This window comes from Mus caroli, chromosome 4, assembly GCF_900094665.2.
Source record: "Mus caroli chromosome 4, CAROLI_EIJ_v1.1, whole genome shotgun sequence".
Lineage (NCBI taxonomy): Eukaryota > Metazoa > Chordata > Mammalia > Rodentia > Muridae > Mus > Mus caroli.
This window is the reverse complement of record NC_034573.1, coordinates 113658021-113682238: the sequence shown is the minus strand read 5'-3', so window position 1 is coordinate 113682238 and position 24218 is coordinate 113658021. Positions and strand designations below refer to the sequence as shown.

The following is a 24218-nucleotide window of genomic DNA, read 5'->3' as shown; positions in this document are numbered from 1 at the left end:
TCTATCTGCCCAGTGGGATGCTCTTTCAGTTCTATCTGCCCAGTGGAATGTTCTTTCAGTTCTATCTGGCCACCCTCCAGAAACAAGCTTGTGACTAGAAGAAATACAGACCATTGCCACAATCCTGCCAACATGACTGATTACAATACCCTTGTAAATGGCTTGGTCAGTGTTTCCAGCAGATGCCAGTACCTCGACTGGTTAAACCAGCTTTGATGTGTGCTGTGATCAAAATTTAAAGACAAGCTGTCCAACAATAAGGATAGAAGGTGTGATATATAAGGGCTTATGTGCCTGTCAGTGAAGAAAGCAAGTTATCAACAACATATCTGACTGTGATTCTTCCCAGAAAAAAAGGGAAAGGGCTGGATGTAGTGGGGGAATGCCTATCTATAATCCCAGCCTTTGGGAGTTGAAGGCAGGAATTAAAGGCCAGCCCTTGGTACATGAGACTGTCCCCTACCAAAAAGAAAGAAAAGGATTAACAAAACAAGTACTTTACCATTTACAAATCTTTCATATACATTCTCTCATTTGACCTCACAACAACCCTGTGAGGTAGGCAGCAAATGTTTTCATGGTACAGATGAGGATAGTGAATCTCCAAACCATTAACTGACCTGCCCAGGTTTCTACAGTTAGCAACAAAGCTGTATGTCAGTCTTTGGCCTAAAAACTCAACACCCAACCTTCCCTTCACCACCCTACCTACTTCACAGGGAAATAAAGATAAAATGAATTCAAGGCTCAAAAAAATATGTTTGAGGGGAAAGAAATCACTGTATAATTACATACTATAATGATCTGTGACATAATGGTTCATCTCCTTTCCCATCCCAGTTTGTGTATGAACTCAGAATTTTATCTCTCTTCTGTGCTCAACTAAAGAAGGAAGGCAGGCAGGGTAAGAGTGTAATTCTTTTGGAAGCTATGTAAATTACAATCAAGGTAGCTGCAGCATTACACAAACTGAAAACTACACAGACTAATGTGCAACCAGAATGCACTAAAACACACACAGCAAGGCAGCATTATCAGATGGGCAGGATTGCATAGAAAGAAAACGTGGTGTCAGAGTCCATACTGGCACACACAGTGATCTAAGGCAAAGTGGTGGCAAAGGAGAGTAATTTGTACTATATTTCTATAAAAGAGCAGAAGATGCATGGGAGCCCATGCAAAAGCATTGTACATCACAGATGTGTCCAGCTGTCCACAGGAATAGATGCTGTCAAGAATGAGTGTGCCTACTATGCTCAAGCCCTGGACCAAGGAACAGCTCCATGCTAAATCTCCTAGCTAAAATACAACCAGTACCATCATTCCTAACTGGATAATAAATAAAATGTCTTTTAAGGTAAAAAGTTATGTGGCTCTTTAGCTTTTCTTCAAGATCTACTTTGGATTCTCCTGCTTTAAGACCCAAAGAAAGTTATATTGAGTTTTTATTGGTGATTCTATGTATATGTGTTTATAACATTAAAGTGTGATGAGTGGATTTAACATATTAAAAGTTTATAGCATCTTTTCAGGAAAGATCATATACTATACAAGCTATTCAAGTGATACAAAACCAGTTTTCAGTGTCTTTTCAACTGAGAAGAATCCTATTCAGCACGCTTCTCCTCCTGAGGTGGTTCATACTGAACAAGCTATGGGGCAAAGACAGAGGATTTAGATGAATTTTATTTAAGTTGGGTAAAAAACTTAGTAACACAATGAAATTAGATAATATATTCAACTTGAGTCTGTAATCAATTTTGAACTTATCCTTCTCAAACCATTCACTTACTTAAGATTGAGTACAATTAAGCCAAACAAAAGCCTTTTTTGTATAAATCTTTAGCAAATACTGGGGAACTAAATTTAGCCTCAATTCATGACTGAACTGTTCAATTACTACGTGATTCTATTGGTATGGTCAGCCAATGAAAAGTAAGGAATGGCTGACTTTAAAAGTACCAGAAGCCTTTAAATCAGCACCAGGGAGGCAGAGGCAAGGCTGGTCTCTTGAGTTTGAAGCTATCCTGGTCTACAATGGAGCTACCAAGTATGTATCTCAGCATCTTTCATAATTTAAGAGATTGCATTTTCTTTTATAGAAATTTGTGGTTCCTTACAAGAACACTAGACCTCAGAAGATTTGACTTCTTTTTTTAGTTTCAGACTTGGAAATGCGTCGTGTAGTTCAGAATGTGATAAACCTCAAAGACTTTGAGTTGATGCTCAAGTTTATGGGAATTTGAACAAAGGCAAATTTTAGCTCTAGATAAAAATTGAGTGCAGCTGACTTCTGTCCTTTTGAGGACCTGGAACTAGCAGTGCAGACTGTGTCTTAACAAAGCAGTGGCCTACACTGACCTGCACTGCTTAAGAACTTTACAATTACCCATTTACTTCAAGCAATATTAACCAGTCCCCCCACCTTTTTATTGATGCAGGGTCTCAACTCCCTTTTTGTGATTATATTTTGCCTATCCTATTTTTTGTTGGTCTTGGGACTTTTCTAGATGAGGCTTAAGCTTGCTGTGGACTTGACTGAAACCGATATTGTCCCTCCTTGCTGCCCATTAGTCAAATTCTGGGTTTAATTGTTTACTCTGGTTTTATCATGCTGCAGATGGATGGAACCCAGGACCTTTGCACATGCCAGACAGATGCTCTACAACTGAGCTACACACATCCCTGGCCTGCAGTAAGGATTTGGTCAGATAATCATTAGAGACAAGATTGTTTTTTAATTTGAATTTCTTTTTTAAATTTACCTTTGCTTTCAGTTTTTTATTTTCTTCTACAGTAGCTTCATATTTCTCTTTCATTTCTGCCAATTCTAGGCGAAGCAGCTCTATTTCTGGGTTTTCCGGGGTAGCAGCTCCTAAGTGATGCTTTAAAAAACTAACATCAGTGTTAAGAATGTACTCAGAGCAAAATGAGGCCAGGGGAACAGTCACCCACCACACACCACCAGTAGTTATCCAAGGTCATGGGAAGATTCAAAGGAACTTTTTCAATAAACAAAAGTATTTAAAGCTTATTATATATGTGAATAAATAAAAATGTCAAAAATATGGCTTTTTTACTTCAGAGATGAAAAGGATACTCCAGAGCACTGGTGGGCTTCTCTGGTTCTTCATATAAGGCTACCAACACTGCAAACCAAAGAGAAAGAGAAGCAATGAAGTCTCCAGCATAGATGGCTGAAATATTCTGAAACTCAGTAAATACTGCCTGCCTATTGTATAGTGAGCAGCTTGCTAAGACTGTCCATACAGTGGTAAACAAGTCAGTGTCCTTGCTAGCAACAAGCTTACAACCCATTATAAAGATAAGGTACTACAAGAATACTGAACTGCACTGGTGGTTAGTGAGTTTCAGAATGAGACTGGAGGAGAGGCAGCCCTGAGACCTAGCTGTGTTTCAGATAAAAATGGGAAAGTTCAAAGCACATACAAGGGAACTAAGGTGTCAAGTATGTCGTGGATAGTGAATGGAAAGATAGTCTAGGGACAGACTGAGAAAAACTTATATTGAATATTGATGCTAAGGATTACCAACATATTTCAACAGTTTGAAAGCAAGGAGGTGGCAGGATCCCTCCTGAATGCTGTATACAATACTGACTTAAGTGGGACATGGAAACATAGGAAAGCTGGCTGTGGTGTGCCACACCTGTTATCTCAGTACCAAGGAGGTGAGGAATAAGGAGTGCAATATCGTCCTGGAAAAGCAATTAGCTGGAGACCTGGTCTACAAGGAGCTCTGTCTCAAAAACAAAAAGTCTAATGTAATCTAGTTAAAGAAATTTAAGAAACTTTAATTAACAGCATTCCATTTGGAACATTCAAGAATTAAGTTTCATGTATGACAGGCTAGGCACCAACCAAAAAACATTCCCAGTCAGCATGCTCAGACTGACACTTAAAGCTGCGCTAGCTTCCCGTCAACACTGTCTCACTGTCTACTAAACACGTCCTCCTAGGATTCAGTATGCAGGTTGCAAGCTCTCCACACTAGTGCTAAGGACTCTGAAAAATCTCCTGAGCCACTGTGTGGTTGAGACAGGTAGCCCAAGCTAGCCTAGAATTCACTATTGTACTCTGGGCTGGCCTCAAACTCATGGCAATCCTTCTGTCTCAGCCCCTCCCATACAGGTGTTATAAAAATCTGACAAAAGCAAAACAGGTAACTTAAATGTGCATTAACTTGAGAGTCCAAATTAAGAAATCCTGTTGTAAACCAATTTACATGCCTTGGGTTTTTGAGTTTTAATAATTTAAAGTACAGACAATATGAAAAGCATCAAGTGAGCAGGTGCTGTTATACAAAATACACAATTTTTTGAGAAATCTGCACATTTATATCAACTATCTGGCCATCATCTCTTAGTATGTTACATTCTCTCAAATCCCCACTTACTACTTTTTACTTAAACAAAAAAATTGTACATTTAAAAGTGTTTCTTCCATTTACTTCCACTGACCTGAACTGAGTCTTAGTCTTCACTTACTTTTAAAGATAGCATCTCTCTGTGCAGCCCTAGCTGTCCAGAAACTAAGTGAACTAGGGTGGCCTTGAACTCACAGAAATTGCCTGCCTCTGAGAATGCTGCCTCACAGGTGCTGGGATTAAACACAGGCCCCACCAGGCCGGCTAGGATGGAAACTTCCATAGGGTGTGACTGTTAGTGCTCTTGCCTTTTCCTTCCATCATTGCATCCCCATTCCCTTCAGCTTCCAAAGTGATAAGTTTTTTGTTCTTTTCTATGGGATGATTGTGCTTTTTATCTGAAGGGAATGCAACCAAATCATATTCATTCCCTTTTGCTTTAGAAGCTAAATTTACTGTTAATAGTTACATAGTGGGGCAGGGGATGGGGGCGTGGAAATCAGAGGACACATTTCAGGAACCTATACCCTCCTACCATGTGAGTTTTGGAAATCAAACTCAGGTCCATTTGGCTTGGCAGCAAGCACCTTCACCTGCTGAGCCTTCTTGCTGGCTCTTAGCAACTAGGTATTTAAAGCCAGGTATTTTAAAGTTTGCTACCCTGCTCAAAATAACTAAAATGCTATTTTATCCATTCACCTTCTTCATGGATGTTTTTGTCTTGAAGGTTGTTATTGTTCTGTTGTTGTTGATTGGTTGGTTAAGTTTTGGTGGTTTTTTTTTTAAGATGTAGTTTTACTCTTTAGCCAAGGCTGGTCTCAGACTCAAGCAGTTCTCCTACTTCAGCTTGTCACGTGCAATTAGAAATGAAACAAGATGTCTAGGTCTTCTGCATATGCCTCAAACCTTTGAGGCAAGGTCTCCCTCAGCCTCCAGCTTCCATCCTTTTACCTAGGCTAGCAGAATTATACACACCAAGACCCTGTCTGGCTTATTATATGAGTGCTGGTACCTGAACTCTAGTCCCTATAGTTGTGTATCAAGTAGTCTTACCTCTAAGCCATCTCTCTAGCCTAGCTATAGTTTACTTTTTTTGAAACAGATCTTGATACGTGCTCCAGGCAAGCAGTGAATGCAGATCTGTTTTCCCTCATCAGAGCACTAAAAGCATGTCATCATGCCTGGCTTCTTACAATGTTTTTATGTTAAAAACAACTTTAAATCCTCTCTGAAATGTTGCTGATAGAAAAATGTAAACTTGTATAAACCATCTATGTTTGATCCTGTAAAATTGGTTCCCATCCTCTTACACAGCCTGAAGGCTGCACACTGGCTCTGCATTCAGTTATCTCCAATTGTATTCCATCTGCCTGTCACTGCTCTTGCCTGTCAACCTCCTGCATCCATTTCATTCCCCCACCCTACCCACACAGATTATTTGGGACCAAAAGTGTATCAGTGTTTATCTCCAGAGGTTGAACTATCTACTCATACATAATGAGATGTTTTGGATGAGATCCAAGCCTAAACATAAAATTCATTTACATTCCATATAGACCTTATTCACATAATATAAACATGATCTTGAACAAGTACATATTCCTAGGCTCCTGAATTTTGACTGACATAATTTATGCAGTCAAGTATGGAATTTTCCACATCAATACTCAGTAAGTTACAGATCTGGGAGCAATTTAGATTTCAAAATTTCAGATTAAGGATACTTATGTGTACTTTAGATTCTGTTCAAGGTCTTCCCTCTGCCACTCCATGTAAAATGTCCCATCTTTATCCTTGCTATGGTTTAAGTTAGACATTTACCACTAGCTGGCACTGTGTTTTAGTGTATGTGTATGCATGTGTGTCTGTGTTGTGTGTGTCCCTATCTAAGCTACAAGCTCCCAAAAGCAAGAACATTTCCATGGCTGTATCCCCTTGGTGCCCAGAAGACAAGGCTGGAGTAAAATCATTACATGAAACATGAGGGGTTTTTTACCAGAATTCCAAGCCATCTGTGACACTTGTGATGCCACAAACTACAGTGGTCTCACAGAGTAGTTCCTTATACTTTTGCTCACATTGACTTCCAACGACATAAGGAAATTAGTAGAATTCTAACTTGTCAGTTCATCCATGTAAGAGAAAAGCCCTGCTTTCTTCTAAGTTCTCCCAAAATTTCCCCTAGCTTTTGTTCCCTAAAAAGCAGATACAAATTATTTCCCAGACACTTCCTATTCTCAAAAGGACCAAGTTTTCAATCCCTGCCAGCCATTCCATTCTATTCCCTTGAAAACACCAAGCAATGTTGACTTCTTACCATGTAGCAGCCATTCAATATACTGTTAAGGCCAGTTAGCTTTATTCTATGATTCCAATCACCATACTCTCTAGCCTTACACCCAGAAAGGAAGGGATACATTTTAACAGTACGCTTCCATTGTTTTAAAGTAAAGAATATAGCCGTTTTTATGTGCTCTGAAGCACTTTTCAAATTGTAATTCCACTTTAATTAAGATATCTACACAAAGTAGGAATTACTATAGGCTGAAAGAGTTGAAAAGCCACAGCCCACACTGTCTATGAATCTCCAGCTTCGGGGACTAGAGCCATTTAATAACCCACTTTCAAATCCAGTCATTTTCTTAGTTGCCTTTGTCCAAAAGGAAATTTGTAAAATCCCGCACACTATACGGCGGGGAGCAACTGGGATCTCAAGGTCTTGCTAACGTGTCCACTGCGGCTGCTCGCGGGAAAGCAACGGAAGTTGGAGAGACTTTGCAACAGCTGCAAGAGTTTCAGTCCCGGGCAGAGAGCGACCACCGGGGCGAGGCAAAGTCCCGCGGCCGGCGTGCGCCCGACCCACGGGACCCCAAGGCCTCGCTGCTCCCGGGGCGGGCCCCACCTGGCCAAGAGCGCGCGGACGTGGGCTGCAGCCGCCCGCCTCGCCTCACCTTTCGTCAGCGTGTCCAGCACCCCCGACTTCTCCAAGTACCTCCGGAACTGCTCGCGCTTCGAGTCGGCGGCCTGAGGAGACACGGCGGGTCAGGGACCGGAGCCCGGGGCCGGAGCAGGAAGACGGCGCGCCCCGCCGCCGGCCCCAAGCCCTGCACGCGCCCCAACTCCCACCCGGCGCCGCCCGCACGCCCCGAGCCACGCCGCGCCCCCCTCACTTTGTAATGGGCCATAGTGACAGCCACAGCGGCGTAGCTGGCGCCGGAGACACGGGCTGGCGGGCTCCAAGCCTCACTGCTCATGCGCGGAACGGCGCGCGCGTCTGCGCACTAGGCAGGTACGGGCCCGGGCCACCGGGGTGTGGCCTGTTTTCATGGCGACCGGGACGCTGTGTATCCCTGTCTCCTCGGAGCCCAGAGAGGCTGCGTGAGCCCGCCCTCCGCGGTTCCGGGCAGTCTCGCGTCTTCCTGTTCCGGTTGCCGCGGAGATTCGGTTGCCTAGTAAGAGGGGAGGTTTCGGTAAAGCCAGGCGAACGTCCTGTGGGGGGCCCTGTATGGGTGTGGCCAGGAGTTAGAGGCTCCTGATGTAGTATCTCCCCATGTGTTAGTGGGCGCGCACTCCTTGTCATTTGGGTCTTTGGTGGGGAACAGACCAACGCCGTGTTTCTTGGCTCAGAAAAATACCCAGCACCGAGGAGGTGAAAGCAGAACAGGAAAAAGTTCAAGGTCACCCTCAGCTACATAAACAGAGTTTGAATCTCTTTTGGGCTCCATGTTCAGGGTTTGCTTGTAATCATTAAGCCCCGTGATACTTGCAGATAACAGCTGGCTGGGAGAAAACTTATCTCTATAGCAATGTTGGATTAGGGCAATGACCTCTGAAGCCGTGGTTCTTTTCTCTGCCTTTGTCATTAGTTTCCTTTTTTTTTTTTTCTCTCTCTCTCTTTCTTTTTCCCCCACTTAGTGGTTAACATTAAGTTCTTTTCCATATATATTATGCGTGTTTTTATGTTGAAAATAATCATAGGTAGTACTGTGTATGTCTCTAAGGAGATTTCTAAGTGCAGAAGAGGGCCCTTTAATGAATTTGTAGTTGTGCCTGCTACTTGGCTAGATTTTGTTTTGATCTCTCTATATAGAAGTCATTCTATTCACCAGGCGCTGGTGGCACACGAATTTAATCTCAATGCAAGAAAAGCGGAGACCATCCTGAGTTTGAAGCCATCCTAGTCCAAGCTGGCCAGGGCTACACAGAGAAACCCTGTCTCCAAAACAAACAAAGAAGTCATTGTATTCTTGTTTCAATGTAAGGCCCTACCCCCACCTTATCTTTTTGAAATGGTTTTTTTTTTTTTTTTCAGGAGTTGGGGAAGGGTATTCATGCCGTGGTGCAGTTGGAGATCGGAAGACTCATAGGACTTGCTCTCCTTCCACCATGTTAGTCTCAGTAATTGCATTAAGGTTGTCAGGCTTGACATCGAGTACCTTTACCACCAAGTCATCTTACTGATCCCTAGCTGCAAAGTTTCTAGACTATTTAAGAAAAGCAAAACGATGGCTCTATGTTGCACAAATAATGAAAATACAGTCTTTTCTGTTGGTCTTGAGAAAAAAACATCATATTTGGTTATGAGAAGCCACAGAACTTAAACTCATGTTGAAAGAACTTATGAACCCAGCTTCAACCACAAACTGAATGAAAAAGTGCAAAGCAGAGTCCCCTGGTGGGTGGTGCTTGCCTTGCCTCCCTTTGTCCCTGTTGGCAATGCCCTTCCTCCCTCCCATCTCTGCTCTAAGGCATTCGATACTCATCCAGTGTTTTAGTTGAGCTTTTTGGGAATTTTACACCGGAGAGTGGGGATGGGGAGGCGTTGTTTTGTTTTATTGTTTTGAGGCAGGGTCTCACTATGTGTGAACTCCCAACTCTTCCCCGCCCCCCCCCCCCCGCCCCCAGGAACCTGGATTTTTTTTCTTCTTTCTTGGGACTTCCTCTTATATTGGAGCCAATCTAACCTTTCCATAGTCCTCTCTTGGGTCCTCTCTGGAGCTCTGGCTCCTGTCCCAAGCTCAAAAAAAAAAAAAAAAAAAAAAAAAAAAACTCATCTTTGGGTAGACCAATGAGCTGGCTCAGTGGATAAAGCCTGATGTGCATTGGATCCCTGGAGCTGTCCTATAGAGGAGAGCCAGGACCTGCAACGTGCCTCTGGCCTCTATGTGGTGCTGCAGGCACACACATGCACACAACAAACAAAATAAAGTATTTTTAAATAAAATAATGATTAGAAAACCTTCACTACTGAGAGTAATGACATGTGCCTTTAATCCTAGCATTTGTGAGCCAGAGGCAGGCAAATCTCTGAGCTCAAGGCCAGCCAGAGTCACATGCTGAGATCCTGTCTCAAATAGCAAGAGCAAACCTGTCACCCTTTACCAACCATGAATGCCAAGTTCGTAGACAAGGACTCAGAGCCACTGAGTCAGTGGATGCTTTCTGGGACTGTGAGCCTCTGGTAGGTACTCTGGTTCCTGAGTTGAGCCCACATGAGATGAGTCTCCTTTGCACTCCCTTTTTTCCTGTCCCCCATTTACTGACATATTATAGATTGCCTGCCCTGTGGTTTTTCTTTCAAAGTCTATTAAAATGGTCAAGCTTCATCATTGTCAGGGTCCAGCCTCAACAGGGGATCAGAGTTCTCAACTGGAAGCAGGGATATCTGCAAGGCACATAATAAACAGATACAGGCTACTTTTCAGGTACAAACTGACAGGCAATTTTTCAAGGCTTAAAGTTACTCTCTCCTCCCTCCCTCTCTCCCTCTCTCCCCCTCTCTCTCTCTCTTTCTCTCTCTCTCTCTCTCTCTCTCTCTCTCTCTCTCTCTCTCTCTCTCTCTCTCTCTCTCTCTCCCCCCTCTCTCTCTCTCTCTCTCTCTCTCTCTCTCTCTCTCTCTCTCTCTCTCCCCCCTCTCTCTCTCTCATTCGCAGCTTGAGGATGCACACACTCAGCATTCTCTTTTGTACTCTGCTTTTCTCCTGTGCATTTTTCTTTTCTTGAACTCCCACACTCTTACACACTTCTATGTGTTCCTTTTTCGCTCACACACACCACGTGCACTCTGCACTCTCCTTACACTCACACACTCGTCACATACACCTAACTCTTTCTCACTCGCTCTCTCACCTTTTTCTTGCCCCAGGCTATCGATACTCCAAAAACAAGTAGAAAAAAAAAAAAGACACTGTATAATCATTGCCAAATCAAATTCAGAAGAATAACCCCATCCCACAGAGAACCAGGAATTACAATTGTTCCCCAAAGCTTCAAGCTCTCCCTATCCCCTGGCTTGTGGCCAAAATAACAATTGCAAACTTATCATTATTTAAAATTTAACTTTTGACTCATTATAGTTCAGAGCTCCGATGTCAGCTACTTACGTTTTCCTGTGAAGTTCTAATGATAAACGACATGGGCAAAGCTGCCAGACAGGGCCAGAAATAATCAAGCTAACCCTTCATTCAGCAGTTCCGCTAGCTTTCTGCTTCTGCACATTGCACACAATGATTCTCCCGAGAGTCCTGGTGTTTTGACTTAAGTTTTACTAATATGTAATTCTATGTATTCTATACTTGCTTATCCAGGAACCACTCTCAAATGTTGTACAACACTTACTAAATAGCTTCAATTGCTTTTTCCTTTCTCGGGGTCACAGTGTTGGCTCTATTTCATTTTCTAATAATTTCTTCAAACTTTCTTTGCAAGTCAAACATTAACCTGAAACTACCATTGTGCAGTTATTGCATTGTTTCCAAGATGAGAGCACACAGCATTCACTTGGGCCATTGTGCCTCAATTTTTAATTGTTTAAGAATCATTACATAGGGCTGGAGAGATGGCTCAGAGGGTAAGAGCACTGCTCTTCCAGAGGACCTGAGTTCAATTTCCAGCAATCACATGGTGGCTCACAACCATCTGTAATAGGATCTGATGCCCTCTTCTGGTGTGTCTGAAGATAGCTACAGTGTATTCATATACATACATTTTTTAAAAGACTAAAAAAAAAAGAATCACGATATCAAGGAACATCTAGTTTCACAGAATTCACCAGAACAGAAGGAAAAAGAAATAGTAAAGTCAGATATAATAATTATTCACACCAGGGTCAACTGAAAAGCAGTCAAGCACAAATGAAATCTATACAGTTGTTGTCCAGGGCTAAGGTTAGGAGAAATGGGAACTTTTTTTTTTTTCTAAGAGCTGCTGAGGGCTACTGAGATGTCTCCATTCTGGCCTACTGCAGGCTTTCGCTTACTGTAGATGGTGGGTCCCCTGGAAAGAACGTATCTCCTGCTACTCAGGGTCCCAGATGCCATCCTCTTTTGTAAGGAGCTGTCACAAGCTTCTAAGATGTTTCCATCCCGGCCTGCTGCGGGCAGTCCCTGTCATGCTATGTTGTCCCCGACACATTATAAATCTTAAATTCTTTTATCAACAAGACTAAGAACCTGCAAAAGGGAACCCTGATACCTAGTAATATGTCTTGCTCAATTCTTTGGGATACAATCTGGATGTCACATGAAGGACAACTCAAGACCCCCGTCCAGTTATATCAGCCTTTTATTATAGTTACTGACTTTTGCACAGAGTATCGTGATGAAAACCCAGAAAGTGGTATTTGAAACGAAGACATTGACATTATTTAAGTAATAGTAGCACACGATAACGTATTATCAGTTCTGGATTTTTCTTTTGAGTGGGAGGGGAGGTTGAGATAGCCCAGGTCTATAGCCCTAGAACTGGCCTCAAACTCACAGAGATCCGCCTGCCTCTGCCTCCCAAGTGCTGGGATTAAAGGCATGCACTGCCACTGCCCGGCTTCTTTGGCCTTTTTATACCTTCTTAGACGAAAGTTCCTAGAAAATTATCTCAGAAAGAAATGTTACATAAAATGGGAGTTACAGAAGGCTGTTGATATTAAGTTCAAAGCAGTGTTTCATTCTATATGCTCATTATACATTTAAAGCAACAGTTTCACACAGCCTTGCCTTATCATAGTGCACACCTGTAGCTTTATCCATGGACCTAAATATTTTTCCTTGAACATAAATTTGTTCAAGACTATTCCTCTTTTTAGTGTAATTATGAATGCTCACTGTATTCCTTATTATATAGACTTTACTTGCTATTATGAGGAATTGGCACATTCTAGTCGATTCTAACTTTATTACATCTTTCTAGCAAAGCAACTAAGTCCATTTCTAAAAACTTTCTTGAATTAATCAAATCAAGAATTCTATAAAATCATTCATCTAAACAGCATTAATTCACGAAAGTTCATCTTTGTGTTGATCTGCAGAAAATCTGGTCAATAGGGTGAGGTAATGCCCAGGAATAATTATATTAATAATGACAGGAAAGGCATATCAGCTGCACAAAGCAGTCCTCTGGTGAAGTCCCTTTGGGATCCATACCTCACAGAGCTCACCCACCGCAGACGTGCAGAAGCAGCAGGCCACCTCCAGGAAGGCAACCTTAGCCTATCCTAGGTGGCTCCTGACACCCAACCCTACAGCTCATTTTGCAGACAAAGGCCAAGAGGTGCCCTAGTTCGTGTCCATAAAAAAATGACCAGAAAGCTAGAAGGTCCACCTATGCAGTGGTAAGACTTCCTAACATTTTAAAGAGCATACATTTTTTCTTTTTTTTTTTTTTTTTTGGAACTGGACTATTTGAAATAGTAACACAGTTACTATTCTGTTGCCGTGATAAAATACCATGACCAGGTCATCTTATTTGTGGGAGGAGGTATTTGGGCTTACAGTTCCATAGGGATAAAAATCCACCCTGGGGGGCTGGTGAGATGGATCAGTGGGTAAGAGCACCCGACTGCTCTTCCGAAGGTCCAGAGTTCAAATCCCAGCAACCACATGGTGGCTCACAACCATCTGTAACGAGATCTGGCGCCCTCCTCTGGAGTGTCTGAAGACAGCTACAGTGTACTTACATATAATAAATAAATAAATCTTTAAAAAAAAAATCCACCCTGGTGGAGAAGCATGGTACCAAGCGGCAGCAAGAAGCTGCGATCTCACACCCTCAGCTACAAGCATGAGTCAAGAGAGCGAGTCGGAAGCCTGCGATACCTCCAGTGATACACTCCTACCAGCAAGGCTAGTCCGCGTAAACCTCACCAGCAGCACAGCCGACTGGGACGAAGTATTCAAACGCCTGAGACTATCGGAGACGCTCCTCAATTGCAGCACAGTACCCATAAGTACTGTACAGTGTGTCTATGCAGGAGGCAATTTTCTCCTGTTAGTTTCTTTTAATAAACAAAGCCTTGGATTCTCCTGCATCAACAGGTACAAATATGCTAGACAAGCAGAACACACAGGTATTTTCATTTATAACTTACATCCAAAATGTACATAGTAAGTTCATTGCTTAGGAGAGCAACCCAAGCCTCTTTCCAAGCCATGCATAGCAGCTTATATGTGCACTCTTCCTGCAGGAAGAAGATGGGGACTATTAGCTACATCTCTGTGGAGCTCGTTTCGTTTACATATGTATGTTACTTCCAATTTTGCATTTTCAGTGACAAAACTGCCAAATCCAGAACAGTTGTCCTATGAAAGGTGCATTGAACCATCTTGAAGCTATAATGCCATTTCGCCAGCAGATGGCGCTTCATAGGTTAGGGTAGGGATGCGGTGGGAGGGGAGTTTTTAAACCTGCTCTGAAAATATAAAATGCATTTAATGGAAGGGAAAATGATAATTATAATCTCAAAAATTTTTAAAAACATATGTTTAAAACATGCAATTAGTGTTAAAGATAAAGTACAACCATTATTTGTAACAAGTCACTACAAATAAAGCAAATAAAAGATAAAACCTAGGTCGTAAAAAAATGTAAGCAGTTCATATGAATGAATAAACAATTAAACACAAACTTTATTTCCTCCATTATTTATTTTAGAACTACATAGTACAATGTTGAGGTAAATTCGAAGAAAAAGAAGAAGAGGAGGAGGAGGAGGAGAAGGAGGAGGAGGAGGTGGTGGTGGCGGTGGTCTTGGTGTCAAACGTGATTAATCCCCACATCTGTCACAGAAACAGATCTCTGTGAGTGAGAGGCCAACCTGGCCTACATAGCTCCAGAGAGTGTGGCCCTGTCTCAAAAACAAACAAACAAACAAACAACAACGGTGATCAACTATGTCAAGTTGAACGAACTCCTTGGTGCAAATAGATGAATACACAGACATTTTGTAAGCAGCCATATCCACTGCTTCAAACGTTTCGTAAAGGTAAAATTGAGCACATTATTAGAAGAGCTTAGTAAGAAGGCACCTGGGCTAAGTATATCTCGTTACAGGACTAATTATATTTAGTAATTTAATAACAATTGTTCCTCCCATCTCCTCAGCTCATCTTCAGGCATACTAGTTTTCCTGAGGAGTGGTCTATGTGTAGCCCTGGAACTTGCTGTAGAGACCAAGATAGCCTTAAACTCGAGATGCACCTGCCTCTTGCCTGCCTAGTGCCAGGGTTAAAGGTGTCAACCACCATGCCCTGCTGTTTCCTGTCTCTTAAGCTCTCACGTATAATAAACTCAGGACTTCATGCCTTGATAGCAAGCACTCTTTGCCCATTGAGCCATCTGCCCAGGGCACATTTCTCAGTGTAACCTCTAAAGAAACACTTGTTGTTCTCCTTTTAACCATCAAACTATTACAAGGAATTGGACTTTCCCCAGAAATTTCCTCAGAGAGGGTTGAAGCCTGGATCCAACAAGAAGAGAAACTTGTCTTGGGCAAAGGGATTTCTCACCATGCTGACCTCTTGTCTGACTGTTTTCAAAGACACTGTGGCCAAGACAGTGATGAATCAGTCCGTAGCTTTCCCGGAAAGCTGCTCAGATATGCATGATTCTGGCTCCTTCCTTACACCTAAGACTCAGGTCAGGACCTGGAAGGTCACTGCATCTCTTTGTCCTACTGCCCAGCACAGCCATATTGAGTAACCTTTTTCTAGTTTTCACTATCAAGTGTGTCTTTAATTTGCTTCAGAGATGTGTTACTAAGCTTGGTTTGTTGGGTCACTCGGGCCCAAGCACTATCCTGATAGCTCCAAAGCATCAAGAATAAACAGACGAGGGCTGGAGAGGTGGCTCAGTGATGAAAATCCCTGGCTGCTCTCTTAGAGGACACAGGTTTGATTCCTGTAGCCCATGTGGTGACTCACAACCATCTGTAACTGGTTCCCACAGACACTGCAAGCATTTGGTACATAAACATACATGTAAGCAAAGCGCCATTCACATAAAGATAGAATGAAGAAACTTTAAAGCAAAACTCTCTCAATGGCTACCTGGCACTTTTAATTGTCCTTTCCGGTACAATCCACCCTCTTGGCCATGACCTGTGAGCAGCTGCCCTCTCACACTGTCGGAGGATGGAGCTGCCTGTGACCGTAACGCCCATTCCTATCCAAGTGCTTGTGGGCGATAATCTCGGGATTTGTACCAGAGGAGTTTGCAAAGTACTCTACCAATTCCCGAGCAGACAGGGAGCATCTTCCACTTAGGACAACCCTGGACACTGCCTGCTGCAGCGCCCTGCAGCGCCCCACAGCGCCCCGCAGCGCCCCGCGGCGCCCCGCGGCGCCCCGGCATGGCTGCCTGCTGCAGCGACCGGGCTTGGCTGGTGTTGGCCTCCTCCACACATAGTAATCACCAACCTTCAACTGCCAGAGCGCTAAAGTCTGAGCCCTAAAGGCTTCAAAGTAGCTGCTCAGCCCAGACTCACTAGCCTGCACCTTTAGACTTCAGATGCTAATTTACACAACGGGGAATTCTCCATCTGCTCCGCCCAATCCTGCATGTGCCCTACCTGTCCCCATCCTTCCTACGCCCCACCCCCATCCCACGAGCTAGCGTTTCACCGTTGGCGCTCACTTAAGCTCCTTCACCGGTACAGCAGCGGTTACTGGAGGGCCCTCTCAGTTTCTGGCCGGAAGATATGGGCCCGGGACTGACCGGACTGACCGAAAGGAGCAAGAAAAACTAGACCTGATCAAATTGTGAACCAAAGAAAAGGAAACAACATATCAATAACCTTGTGTCTGAGGACTAACTGTAGCCAAATTCTTTAGAATAAATCAAAATGATTGATCTGAGGTACAGAAGGGGCCTTTGTTGAGAGGGTTAAGGAAATCCCTATCGGGCATTCTTTCTTTCCTAGGAAACGGCTCCTAAGATGGCCACCAGTGACTCAAACGAAACTTGTAGGGTGGACCTCTGGGGTCCTACAAGTTCATCCTCTAGGGACTTGAGGCTGCAACATTCACAGTGGTCTCTTTGAATGGACAAACACAGATGAACATCTGAGGGTCCCAGTGCTGACCCCAATGGCTGCAGAGGCAGGTTCTGAATGGGACATTCCTCCCCTGAAAAGGATCTCCTAGGACACCCACAAGAAACTTGAGATGCAGGTTTGAAAAGAATATCCTTTCCATCCAAAGGATCTTTGGTGCTGGAACCAACAATTAGGAGCAGGGGCAGGCTCTGCAGCTACAGGATACAGCAGTCAAAAAGACTAGCCTTTTGAAAGGACCTGTGGAATGGGATGTTCAATGGCCAAAGCATGGGAGCCACTGTTAGAAGACCTGGCAAAACCCTCTTTAATGATGTCCAGCGACACTGAGACTGACCAGTCAGAAGCTTGAGTGCTGAAGGAGCCGACATACAATAACTCTAAGGAGAAAGGGGAGTCTAGCGCTGCGGTGAAGCCTGCAACATGGGACTTGGAAAAGTCTTGCACTCCAAGGGTCCCATCAAACTGTGGAGGAAGAAGGTTTCCAACATGCAGTGGGAATGGTTAGGAGAGGATCCAGTTTTAATAGAAAGCAAGCATGTTGTTTTCTTTTCAGACGAAGGAAGGACAATGACTCCCAAAAGGGTGTGGATGGCACAGGCAGGTGGCTTCAGTTGTGATCTATCAGGCCCTCTCACAGCCCTGACTCTGGATGGTGTGTCTCTCCTTGTGCCCGGGACAGGACAGATGGACACTGCTTCTCCCACATCCACTGTTTTAGTACTTTGACATTAGAGTATTTGCCGAATGGGTTCTCAACATTGTCAAACACGAATTTCACCAGGAGATCCACACCATTATTTGCTTAAAACTGAATAGCCTTTCAAATAGCACCAGCTTTCAAAGAAATGAGTACCTTTAAAGCAAAGATGTCTGTCCATCCTTGGCCACCTGACACTTGCTCTCTAGGGGTTGGGAATTGGGGGGTGGAGGAGGTGCAGCAGCAGCTCAGAGCTACCTGGGAACAAATTTCATGATTCCCTGCCTTACCGGGTAAGTCTACCTCTTCCCCAGAAGCTGGTGCGACCTTCACCATCTCCTCCATGAACTCAGCATATTCTCGGCTCTCTGGTCCCAAGCCACACACACAGAGCTTAGGAAGCTTGTGCCGATTCTCATTTCATTGTCTTGTTGGGATCACTCACTTGGCATCTGTGGGGCACCCTGTTCGTTCAAGCCCAGCTGACCAGCAGTGCCCTCCCCTCCCACTCTGTCAGCATTATGGGCCTGTGCCAGACTGGGATCCCATCCACACTGCCTTCTCCTTTACTAGCAGGTTTCTTGTAACTCTCTCCTTGTGGGAGCCATGAGCTAATAAATAGCTCTCCGTGGTACTGTTGGGCCAATAACTCTAAGACCCGGGACTTCTCTTCAGCAGACGTGGTTTATTCTCTCCCATGGCCTTGGGCCAAGCTCCCTGATCTTTTCCTGCAACCACTGGGGCCATGCCTCCCCTCCTGGGCTAGTAGGTTAACTTCTACCTTGTCTATGATGGCTGTAATACTTCCTATTGCCAGCTCTGCAGTGTTTCTTATATGGTCACCACAATTTGTGTGTATCTAAACATTACTCGTGGCCCTCTATGTTGTACTTTGTCACTATGTCCCCTGAGAGGTCCTTCCACAACCACCTCCTGGCTCTTAGTCACATTTGTTTTTATTTTTGGCTGGGTTTTCTAACCAGGGTGTGGTCCAGGACTTCTGCAAGTACCTTTTGTTCCTGCATTTACGTGGTATTTTGTGGATTTGAGTGGTTCTCGATTGTTCTTGTTTGCTTTGCTAAGTAAGGTCACGCTCTTAAATTTAAGATAGTTTTAGTTGTTATTGTCACTATCTCAGTCTTTCCTTGGGTAGCAGAGGTGGCGTGGCAGACTTTGAGGAATCAGTCTGTCGAACCTCTGTGGTGACAAATGAGGGCAGGCTTCCAAAGACATAGACCTGGCGCTCACTAGCAGAGTCTGCAACTATGGAGTATTTCCTGCTTTGACCCATTTCCACTAACAAAGATGAGAAAGTCCTGCCTTGCTAACCTGTAGATCGCCCAGACACCTGCGGTTGGCTGGCGCAGCACAAGCGGTTTGACCCTTGGGAAGCAAATGGACCTGTAGTGGCTATCCCAGCAGCTTGCCCACCCCACACCTATCTCCTGTGCTGAGGGTGTGCGAGCCCAGTGCTTGAGAACTCTTGGAAACTCCTCCTGCTCTCCTGAGGACCAGGGCTTTTCCCCTCTCAAAGCCCCCCCCCCTGTGCTCTCCAAGTTCTCAGGAGCTTGGCAGTTCTCCCCACTCCCCCCACACACACACACAGTGTTATGCTCCCATCACCTCACTCTCATCATCAGAGTTCCCCAGCCTCTGGCACCCACACTGCACCCTTGCCCTGGTCTGGGACCTGATAAACTCCCTGCAGGGCCCCAGCTCTAGCCATCCTGCCTGTCTATAATGCAGTGGGCAGAGACAGGGAAGAGGGCTGTGGTTTTAGGCCCATAACTGGGTCTTTGGTACCTGTGCCTCTTGACCATGCCTCTAGGCATGGAAGCATCCATGAACAACAGCTGCATGTGGGAAGGCACAGGCACAGGTAGATGAGAGGAAGCCGTGGCAAGTAAGATGCTGGAGACAAGAGACAGAGTTCTCCAGGGAGCCGGAGGATGGGTGGCCAAGCCTAAGTTCAGCTATCAGGACCCAGGCAGCTTTAATAACTCCAGTGATAGCTGTCAAACTGCCTGGAGAAAATATGCATTTTGAGTGGCAGCCATTGGCTGCAAGCTGACTCTGCCTGGAGAACAAATGGTTGAACTGCCCCAAACAGCTTCTAGAATTGCTTTATTCCAGGGAAGTTCCCCCCCCCCCAACCTCCTGCTTTTTAGCCAGTATCATCTGTTCTAGTAGGTGATGCCACAAAGGGCTTCACTTTGGATTTTTTAGAAAGCTTGACCCTTGTCTTCCCCAAAGTGCTCCCAGTCAGGTTTGGCCTTCCTTTAGGTTGGAGCTCTTTTGAATACTTCAGGTTCTTTTTAAGCCATTTTTGGTGACTGACTTTGTCTTTCCTGGTTCGCCCGAGCTGTTTCTGTTTTACAGAGCTATGTTTGGGCCCATTTGCCATTTGTGTTCTGGGCCTTAAACCATTTAGGTGTCTGGTGTGGGACAGAGAAGGATTTGGGGTGGGGGGCTCTGCTCGGAGTATTGTGGATCTCCAAATCTTCATGTTGGATCATGGGCAAGCCACCAGTCACTCAAAGCTGGCCCAATCTCACAGACTAAAAATCTCAGACCACATTCCCTTCAGCTCTCTCTGGACTGAGCATTAAGAAGCCATGCTGTGCTGAGATTTTTTTATTTATTCATTTTTATTTATTTATTTTTTTACAGCCCCTAATTCATGGTCCTACCCTGGGTACTTGGCTCTTCCATACTAAAAGAAGCTATCCCAGACTAACTAGTCATATAGGCTAACTCAGACTAAATCACACGGGGTGAAACTTGCCAGCACCCATTTTCTTTGTTTGGGGGATATTTCTCACAGCCTTGCTCTGCAGCCCATCATCACCCTGTCCATGATAACACTCTTATTTGTAGCTGTCTTTTAATGGTGTTCCTCTCAAGTTTTAAAGGGCAGCTTCTCCTTCCCTTTAAGGCCCATCTGATACATTATACTGCTTCTTTGTGGTGGAGACCCTTTCTCCCGATAAAGCTCATTCCTGAAGGGTAATTTTGTGGCCACCCCTTTCCCAAAGCAACACACTGCACCTCCTCAACTCATTTGAAATAGATACACAAGAGTTAAAAGGACATTTCTGTTCAGTTATGTAAACATGAAAAATATTAAGAGTATTCTCTTGGTGCCCCCCTAGGGAGAATTCTAGCTGACCAGCCTTTGAGCCTTTCTAAAGCAGCATGAGACAGAAACAATCTTCCCTAAAGTTCCTACAGATGACCACTAAACCCAGGCCACTTGATTTTTGATTTTCAATAATTTTTCTTTGTCTATGTACCAAAATTCTCATTCTTGGTGGCTTGTTTAAAAGGAGTCTGTGTATTATCATGTGTATGCATCAGTGTAGCTCTTTAAGAGACATTGTTGAACTGTTAATAAGCTGGAGCTGCTGTTCTGTATTTTTCTCTGAATAAATAGTAAGTTAATGAGGGTCAGTGGGCGCCGAGGGAATAAAGGGAGTGGGGGAAACCCCGAGGTACTCTGGGAGGGCGGTCGCAGAAGGACTGCCACACGCTTTCCACGCGGACCCAGGTGTGTGTCTGGCTGTGTGAAGCCACTGGCCCCAGCTCGGCGGGTGGTGGACAAGGGGCAGTCCTAGGCACCAGGTTCTCAGCCTCGGGCATCCCAGACACCGCTGGACACCGCAGAAGAGCTGAGAACAGAATGGGGGCCCTGGGGGCGGCTCAGTCAGCCCAGGGGCCAAAGGGAGGAAGAGGGCAGGGAGTGGAGGGGTCTCGATGGTTCTCACACGAGCAAGAGTCCTTGGTTCTGTACGTGGCTAGGGCACAGGAATGTCTTCTGGCGGGAGGTTAAGACAAAGTGAGCTCCAGGACAGCCAGGGCTATACAGAGAAACCCTGTCTCAAAAAACAAAAACAAAACAAAACAAGAGACAGCTCGTTAGGGGAAAGCCTATCCCATCATTCAAGCATGGTGGGCCTTGATGAGCAGAGACAATCTATGGTTTTAGAGCTTTATTGTAGAAAGGCAGGGAGAAAAAGAGAAGGTAGAAAGAGGGAGAGAGGTCAGCTATGGCCACGTGGAGAGAAGGGGGAAGGGAGAGAGGGAGGGCTAGAGATGAGCATAAGAAAGGTGAAAGCTTAAAAAAGAGGAGGGGCCAAGCAGCCCCTTTTATAGTGGGCTGGGCTATCAGGTAACTGTGGGGAGGAGCACACCTGGCTATAGTCAGGTAACTGTGGGGTGGAGTCTAGCCAGAATGCCAGGAGCTTGGGACATTGTCTGCATGACTGATAGTCACATACCTCTCCTGGGGGGGGGGGGGACTCTGGGGGCTGTAGCTTCGACAGGAGTCAGGAGTCCAGGAGACATGATCGAATACCTTCTGTCCTATGTAGGTGGAAATCATCACCCATTGGGTTCCCTGGAGTTCATGACCTATGCGCAACTGTCTGTGCATAGCCCACTGCTCCACAAGCTGAGTGAATTTAGGGTGTTTGACTTTGCAACTAAAATAAAACCAGTTTTATAGGACTTTACTTAAAGCATGCCTATCTAAAATGTTAACTAACCGAAGTATTGGATTTGAGCAGTCCCCTTGTGAAACGGGCTGGCTCTGGTGCTGTCAAGTGTTAATCCTAGAAAATAAAGGCCAAGAAAACACACCCTGTGGGATTTACAGGGTCACCTAAAATATAAAAGTACTTAAACTGTTAAAGATATCTTAGCAAATACTCAGAAATGCTTTTTAAAAATTCCTAAATTTACTTAAGCTATGAAAAGTTAAAAGTTTCAAAATTGAATTGTAGGTGGGCCTATATGTAGGGATGCCTTTGCATGGTTTCCAAGCTCTGGGCCACATGAAGTATATATACATTTTGTCAGTGTTGAAATGGAGTAATTTTCCGATTCAGATAATTACTAATAATGTCATTTGTATTAACTATAAGATATTTGGATAACCAGCCGTGGTAGTATAGCACATGCCTTTAATCCCAGCACTCAGGCAGAGAAGCAGAGAGAGGCAGAGAGGCAGAGGCAGAGGCAGGCAGAGAGGCAGAGAGGTAGAGAGGCAGAGAGGCAGAGAGGCAGAGAGGCAGAGAGGCAGGTAGACTTCTATGAGTTTGAGGCCAGCTGGTCTATAGAGCGAGTTCTAGGATAGCCAGGCCTACACAGAGAAACTCTGTCTCAAAAAGGAAAAAAAAAAAAAAAAGATGTTTCTGGGTTGCTAGTCTCCTTATTAAAGAACTATAAAATGGACTCAGAAGAAATTAAGGACCATTTTGTTATAGTTTGAGAGAAAAATGACATGGCAGGCAAGCTGCTGGACGTCTTGACATCTGCCAGAAGGGAGGGGGAAATGCTAATCTCTGAGTCAGGGGAAGTAATGGAGACCTGGAGGGATTCTGTGTGAGGATGGGGAGGTGCCCAACACGGGGAATAAGAATGCCAGAGGCAGCAGACATGCTTAGGATTTGGGCTGCTATACAAAGAAGAGATCAAGTGGGTGTGGTACCAAATATTAGACATTTTGAGTTATCAGAGAAAGAGGCAAAGGGCTGGAGAGATGTCTCAGGAGGTAGGAACACTGTCTGGCCCAGTGAGGTGGCACACACCTTTAAAGGCAGGTGGATCTCTGTGAGTTCAAAGCCTGCCTGTTCTGTATAGTGAATTCCAGGACAGCTAGGGCTATGTAGAGAGACTCTGTCTCAAAAAGGCCAAAGGGGGTGGGGAGGTGGGGAGGGAGTGGGGAAACACTGGCTGTTGTAGAGGACCCAAATTTGATTCCCAGGACCCATGTGTCAGCTCACAACTGTCATAATTCTAGTTCCAGGGAATCATCCAGTGCCCTCTACTTGTCTCTATGGGCAATAACCATGCACATTGGGCAGAGATACACTAACATACAAAACATCCATACACATCACACATCCATACATAACGTTAAAAAGGGGGTGGAGGAAGCAAGGAGAAACTTGCTAAAATCTATAAACAGTTACAACAAAGAGAAGAGAAGACAGTATGCGATGTTATACAGTTAGATCAGATTAGAACATTACATCCCATCGGGGGCCAGATTGCTGGGCTACTCAACATGGTATTTTCAGTCTTTCTCTCTAGCTCTGTCCTGGAGCTCACTATGTAGACCAGGCTTGAGTTTACAGAGATCCTCCTGCCTCTGCCTTCCCAATGTTGGGATTAAGGGCATGTGCCACCACCCCATGCATGTCCCTGTTTGTTGCCAAGGACATTGAGATAAGAGTCCATCCTCAGTAGCCTCCACATCTGCTAATGCCTGTCTCCCCATCTAACTACCTAACAATTTGGTATACATTGTAATGGTTGTGTATATGATATAAATGTTACATGCCAAAACTGGAAGATCAATGTTAGCTTTAGGGTCCTTGATCATTATCCTCAAAATGTATGTTTATAAAGAGAAAATGTTCCTATGGCGTATGTCATGAAGTGCTATGTATGCTGACATGTGTAGCGTGCTATTAAAGCTTTTGTTCATTGACTCTCGTCCATTCTGTTTTCCATGTAGGAAACTGTGATGATACATTTACAGTTTAGTATTCTTGGTGCACTGTTCCTAAACATTAATATAAAATATGTGGGAATCCTTACTAAAAGCTAATTCTATTTTCACTTGTTTGTTGAGACAGGGTCTCAGGGTGTAGACCAGGGTTGGCCTTGAACTCACAGGCATCTGCCTCCACATGCTTCCAGATTGGGATTTGTTCCGAGCTACAGTTCTCGCCAGCAAGAACACTCGGGACAACCAGAATCTTCTGCAGCAAAAAGCTTTATTGCTTCTTCAAGAGGGAAGACCCA

General features: G+C 44.4%; 1 protein-coding gene across 1 annotated transcript; it reads right to left on the bottom strand.

The window, feature by feature from the left end:
- Window positions 1-481: 481 nt before the first annotated feature.
- On the bottom strand, window positions 482-7812 carry Mycbp (MYC binding protein). Its single transcript, XM_021161364.1, has 5 exons — window positions 7557-7812; window positions 7338-7410; window positions 3101-3149; window positions 2766-2895; window positions 482-1652 (listed from the first exon to the last, which is right to left on the bottom strand). Exons 1-5 carry the CDS (start codon window positions 7638-7640, stop codon window positions 1608-1610), a joined length of 381 nt encoding a protein of 126 aa, XP_021017023.1. The 5' UTR covers window positions 7641-7812; the 3' UTR covers window positions 482-1607.
- Between the last annotated feature and the right edge of the window lie 16406 nt (window positions 7813-24218).

Bases quoted from the DNA above. Each gene is read 5' to 3' on its own strand.
- Mycbp (XM_021161364.1), bottom strand. From the start codon at position 7,640: ATGAGCAGTGAGGCTTGGAGCCCGCCAGCCCGTGTCTCCGGCGCCAGC. The intron at 3,150-7,337 runs GTGAGGCGAGGC...TTTGGTTTGCAG, and splicing joins GCTGGACACGCTGACGAAAG to TGTTGGTAGCCTTATATGAA. The intron at 1,653-2,765 runs GTAAATTTAAAA...TTTGCCCCATAG, and splicing joins ATAAAAAACTGAAAGCAAAG to CTTGTTCAGTATGAACCACC.